Source organism: Aythya fuligula, chromosome 5, assembly GCF_009819795.1.
Source record: "Aythya fuligula isolate bAytFul2 chromosome 5, bAytFul2.pri, whole genome shotgun sequence".
NCBI classification, from domain to species: Eukaryota; Metazoa; Chordata; class Aves; order Anseriformes; family Anatidae; genus Aythya; species Aythya fuligula.
In genome coordinates this window covers 52,619,502-52,625,501 of record NC_045563.1, presented here as the reverse complement: position 1 = coordinate 52,625,501, position 6,000 = coordinate 52,619,502, and the positions used below count along the sequence as shown (strand labels likewise).

The following is a 6,000-nucleotide window of genomic DNA, read 5'->3' as shown; positions in this document are numbered from 1 at the left end:
ATATATATATATATATTTATTTCCTACAATATAAAAATATAAATGCAAAAATTTCCCCCTGCCTTCTCTATTTTGCTATTTTATAGTCTGCACATGACATCATGTTATAATATATGTATGATAGACTGGTACTATGGTTATCATAAAAGGAGCTGAAAGCCAAGTATTACTCTACAGCCCAAAAGTAGGGAGAACTGAGAAAGGGGCATCACAGTTTAGTGGAGGCATGTGTTTCTGAAAAAAAAAACAAAAACAAACAAAAACCCAGCCCCAGCCCTTCCCTCCACCCAGTAACCTCTGTGAGTGCGAGAAGCTCCCACTCGAACAGAGAGCACCAGGTGGAGCTGGGCAGCCAGGGACAACACGAACGCACAGGATGCTCTGTCGGAAATCAGAAATCTGACGGTCGTCAACAAAAGGCTCAAATGGCTCAATAACTGGACTGAACAACGAAAAGAGAGGCAGAGATTAAAACTGAGGAAAACAACAACAACGACACAAAAATCAACCCAACAAACCAACAACACACATACAAAGGAAACCGCTGGGAGAAGGAGGCTGACAAAGACCCGTCATCTAGCTTATAGATTGTTAGGTTTGAACATGTAGAGTATGGCCCCAGCACATGCTTCTAAAGAATGAAATGTTGCCACCTACACTGCAGCTGCCATGGTTGGAGACACCAGTAAATTTCTAAACATTGTCTCAATCTTTAAAATTCTGCTTAGCTTCTATCAGACGCACATCGTCTTAACTTTTAAATTTTCAGTGTGGGTTTTTCCTTAATATATATAATATATATATATATATTATATAATATATCAAAGTTTAGAGTATAGATTAAAAAAATTATTCAACAGCTTTCTGATCTGAGGCATTCCTTTCTAAATATCGGGGTAAAACTCAGAGCCATGGTCCATGCTCTGCAACATCGGCTTCTGATCGAGAGACGACATCCTGCTCAGCATCTCAGCTGACAGTGCGTAACTATTGCCCGACTTTTCCTCGAACCAACTATCTAGCGCCCGTTTGCAATCGAAGTTGGCAATGGGCGGCCCGTTAACAGCAATCGTCAGCAAATCACTGAGCTGCTCCAGTGTGAGCCGAGAGCGGTTGTTTTTGCGCACTCTCTGCAGGGCGTTGCGCCCCTTCTCACAGCAGGCCGATGAGGTGGGAAGGACTTTGAGGATCTGAACTATTTTATTTAGGAGGGGGAATCTCTGTTTGTATTTACAAATGTGACTGAGTAAGTCTTTAAAACCATTTTTGGTATAATAATCCACCTTGAGTTCTCGCCACTCCATCAGCAAACTCCCTCGGGTGTCCATCCCCTCTCTGCAAACCTCTCTGGAAAATGATGGGACCGTCTCCAGGTGTTCAAATATTTGTACCATATCCTCCTTCCCATAGCTCATGAGCTCATCAGTGCTTCTGGGCCAAGCTGCAAGGTCAAATACCTGACAGGCTTTCACAAATGTCCGGCTACGGGAATCGAACCTTTGGGCTAGGATCACCTGGGTCTTCTGGCAGATCTTTTCTCTGATTGACTGGAATTTGGCTTCAGCCACCCGTAGGTTTTTCACAGCAATGCCATTAAAGCTTTCACGGAAGTTTTCCTCAAATTCCTGCAGGTACTCCCCAGGCGAGTCTGCTAGCCGACTGATCTCCTGGATAGCCTCCTCTATTTTATCGTCCACCTGCGACACAAGAAGGTACTCCCCTTGGAAGACATAGGCAAGGCGTGAAAGCACAGCAATCACATCCAGCAGGAAGTAGATGAGTTTAATTGACTGGTAGTCCATTAGGAACTGGAGGAGGGCCAAGGCAATCGCGGAAGCATCTGCCCTCTGGGTCTGGCCGCTGACGTCTTTGAGATGGGCCACGACCTCCAGGTAATCCTTGATGAGAGCGTTGAGCACATTCTGCTCCCCAATGATCCACTTCACTGCTCGAATGTCCCCCAAGAACTCAGTCTCCTCGCACAGAGTGGCAGCAGTGACCCTCAACTCGCACATCAGTCGGGGAGAGTAACGATAGAAACTGAGCAGCTGCTTCAGATTGTTTTCCAGCTCCTCCAGGCACGGCAGTTCTTTCCCACTGATTGCATCCAAAATCTCCAAATGAGGTCTGTGTACCATAAAGGGCAGGCAGAGAAGCCACGGCAAGGTCTTTCTGATTGTCATGAACAAGTTAGCTCTCAGGCTGGCAGTAATGTTAGCACCATCGACTCCCAAGCCAATAGTTGGCTTCTCATCCTGCAGTCGGATTCCCAAGCTGGAAAAGGCCCTGTCTAATGCTTGGAGGTAACTGTCTGTTGTAGAAAAGCCCAGTTCTTGAAGAGACAGGAATTCGGTTGCCGGAGGCCCATCGCTGCTCGTGTACTGTACATAAACCGCAACTGTGTCGGCAAGCACGTCATCGCTCTGCCCATCCAGAATGATGCTGAGGAAAGGAGACTGTCGGATGCGCTCGACCAGGTCCTCTCGAAGAGCCCGGGCGATATGGTGGATTAAGATTTGGCAGTCTCCCTCATTCATGTATTGATCCACCACCTTGAGTTCACACTTTCTCAGTAGTTCTGCCAGAGGCCTGAAGTCATAGTAGGGCCTGCCCTCCAGAGCCAAGTGGTAGGCCGTGTTGAAGAGCAGGGTCATATTTCGGCACATCTCTTCTGTCTTCTCTGGGTGCATTCTGAGCTTGTAAAGCTGCAGGCACTTCTTGTGGAGGTTGCTCTGGCTGTGAAGCTTTATTGTGTGTATCTTGAACTGCTTCGAGCCAATGATGAAGGCTGAAGTCCGAGAGGATTGCACTGTGTACTGCCTACAGACGTGGCACCACATTTCATTCAATGTCGGGGAGTACCGCAGGAACCAAAACTTTTTAAGCCACTCTTGCTTGAACCGCCGTATCCTCCGGCCCGTTGCAGAAGACATCTTGGAAGGCTCGTCTGTAGCAGCAATCATGTCATTGGAAACTGATTCATCAGCAGAATCCACCTCTTGATCATCATCCTCCATGATGGTGGGAACAGAGATGATGCTTTCTGAAGCTGGAAAAAAAAAAAAAAGAAAAGGAGGAAAAAATAAGGTATTTAACAAGACTTTGAGCTAGAGAAGCATACTACTTGTGACAGTAGAGCACTGCCTGATGAGCTGGACGTACCCTGCCCACAGTGCACTATGGGTACAATTTGAATTACATCTTTGAAGGAAAAATAAATCAACATTTCTGCATATGAACTTTGTCTCCAACATGCCACAAAGGACAGCAAGAAATGACAGTACATCCTGGCTACTTGCACAATACATGATATGACCCAAATATTCCTTTGGTGAAGGTTCGTGGCTGCTCAATAGCATGCTCCTGTCAGAAATGAAGTACCTTCAAAAAGGGGCACATATTTTGTGGTAAGGTAGTGGAGAAAACAGAGAGTGCCTTCCAGTGAAGGCACAGCCTTCCTGACACAGCCAGGCACACATTATTTCGTACACAAGGAGCGCAAACTTCAGTGTTACCACTGAGTCATTCGGACTTTCAAGCAATGCTTCTTGGTAGCATGTAAGGTACTGGGGAGGGGCTTCCGCTGAAAGAGAATGCATCAAAAATACAGCAAACAAACTGTCTGCAATGGAATGTCTCTTTTATTGGCAGTGCATGATTGATTACAATGGCAACAAATAGAGCGAGTCGTCATACAGAGTCTTTCCCAGACAGTGTCTTCCACTGTGCCTCCAGCATCAGTTCTTGTCCCACCCGTTCACAAAACCTGACAACGAACCTTCCACGGAACCACGTGTTCACCTGAATACTCAGAGCAAAACGCTTTAGATGGGTACACAGCACACAGGCATCTCCCTACTTTCCTTAGGCAGGGTTTGGAGAAGGCTGATACTCGGCAAGGCTTACCTGTGGGGTCTGAGAACTCTTGGAGCTCGGGTACCTGGGGCGGTAGCTCGGGTGGCTCAGGTAACTTCCCAGATCTCAGCATGTCTAACTCAGCCTGCAGCTCCCGGATCTTCTTCTTCAGGCGGATGCAGTTAGGGCAGAAGGAGGTGGTGGGGATTTCATGGGAGTTGCCCTGTGCAGAGGCCAGTGACAGCTCAGTTGGGCTGTCTGCTTTCAGAGACAGAGGCTCTTCTTCATCGTCTTCAAGGATCCCCACTTCTTTGGCAGAACTGAAAGAGGAACCATGGGGGATCTTCCACTCCTCTTCACTCCGGTTTCTGCTGAGGTTTAGGGAGCCGTGCTGCATGGCAGTGCCACACCTCTCAAAAATGTCTTCAGCCTGGTATTTAGATGCTGTTCTGATGGTAAGTGGTGTACTTGTTGCTAACTGGTTCTCTTCAAATTTGGCAGACTCCAATGAAGCCTCCAGGACATCTTTGAAGATGAGGTCAATCTTTTTTTTCTTTGTTTGGGGGTGAGATTCCCCCTCGTCACAGCTGCGCTTGTAGGGGCTCTTCCCTTGCTTTAACGTAGTTAGCTGGAGTGGCCCCCTCATGTCCTCTTGATTTTCCACATTCTTTTCTGACTTTTCCCTCTGTAACCTTTTGTCTCCTAGAAAGGAAAACGAGGGGTGGGGATTATCACCGGGAACCGAGCAACATCCCTCAATCTAAAACTTGAATGAAAAAAAAAAAAAAAAAAAGAACAAAAAGGTAGGCTGAATCCCTGCAGGTCTGTACATTGCATTATAAACCAGGGAACTGACACGACTCAGTGGAAACCGAGGCTTGCGAGAGGAGGAGCCCTGCTAATGGGCACGTCCGCAAAAACAGAGACAGTCCTGGGTAGCCACAGCGGAGTAGGACCCACACACTTTAAAGAGAAGAGAAACTACAGGCAGCCTGTTTAACCTAGCGGTATAACCAACCTGCGGTGGAAGGAGCCTATGAGGTAAATCACTGATCATGGTGGAACCTAATGCCCAGAGCCCAAATGCCATTTTGGCTGGCTGGAAGACCTGTGCCTGTTTTGACTTGGTAAAAGGTATCGAGTGTACAGCAGTGCAGCGAGAGATTCAGACTGTTTCACGAGAACCCCAGCATCTGTGCATGCCACAGCACAAAGGTTGCATCCCCCTTTACTCTTTTTCAGTTTGGAGGCTGCTCCAGAAATGCAAAGGCAAAGGAGTAAAAATAACTTGCAGTCTTAAAGCCCAAGGTACGCATTGTCAACTGAGCTACAATGGGTGTATGCCCTCCATGGATGGGATATCTAGCTTGTGCCAGTGGAGTCTAAGAGCATGGCCATTCAGTGATTAAAAAAAACAAAACACATTAACAAAAGCAACCTCATACAAATTATTAATTGCTTAAAATAAAGGGAATAGCCAGATTTCCTTACCTGGAAATTCAAAAGACGATAGGTTTGGCTCAATTTCCATCATTCTTCTATCTTGTAAATAACTTCAAGCATTGATGGCTTCCCAAACAAGACGCTGCTTTATGCTGCTTTTTGGTTTTGTTTGCTTTTAAAGTGTATTCATGCTTTCATAAGAGTTACGGAGTAAAAGCTACCGTTCCCTCTCTAAGGAGAGCAATGCTAAGAATGCAGAAAAGATGCAAGACTCAAAAACAGTTAGAGTAAGGCACCATAAAAAGGGTTGGCCTGCATGGCAGGGGTTATGTACTGGGTTTTGATGCTGGCTGGGAACCCCAGACACTTCTTGAGCGAATCCATAACAACAGCCCTTGTTTGCAACGCATCCTGTTGGAGAATTTATACAGACAGAGTTTTGGGTCTCTGTCCTAACATTTTCTGTTATGGACTCTAAGAACTATTGGCAGAGGTAGGGTTTTAGAGAATGGATCCTTCTTCTTTCTTGGTGATTTTTTCCCCTAGCCAACTGAATGATTTGGCCCTATGGAAAAGCCAGAAATCCCAAGACGATCCCTCATATTATTGGTATCAACTCCAGTGATGAGGCGGGTCAGAAACTACCGATAGAAACAAAACCCAGGAACCATGTTACTTTCTGTGAGTTAGTAAAGCTTGTGA

General features: G+C 46.2%; 1 protein-coding gene across 2 annotated transcripts in view; it reads right to left on the bottom strand.

Moving 5' to 3' along the window:
- Positions 1–804: 804 nt before the first annotated feature.
- PRDM11 (PR/SET domain 11) overlaps positions 805–6,000 on the bottom strand; it is a 39,543-nt gene continuing 34,347 nt past the window's right edge. Inside the window, exons 7-8 of one of the 2 annotated variants that reach the window (XM_032187687.1) lie at positions 3,907–4,557; positions 805–3,049 (exon numbers count right to left, since the gene is read on the bottom strand). In XM_032187687.1, the coding sequence (XP_032043578.1) occupies positions 885–3,049; positions 3,907–4,557 (2,816 nt within the window). In that variant the 3' untranslated portion in view covers positions 805–884. The remainder of the gene's footprint in view (positions 3,050–3,906; positions 4,558–6,000) is intronic. The other variant, XM_032187689.1, reaches the window with a different exon arrangement.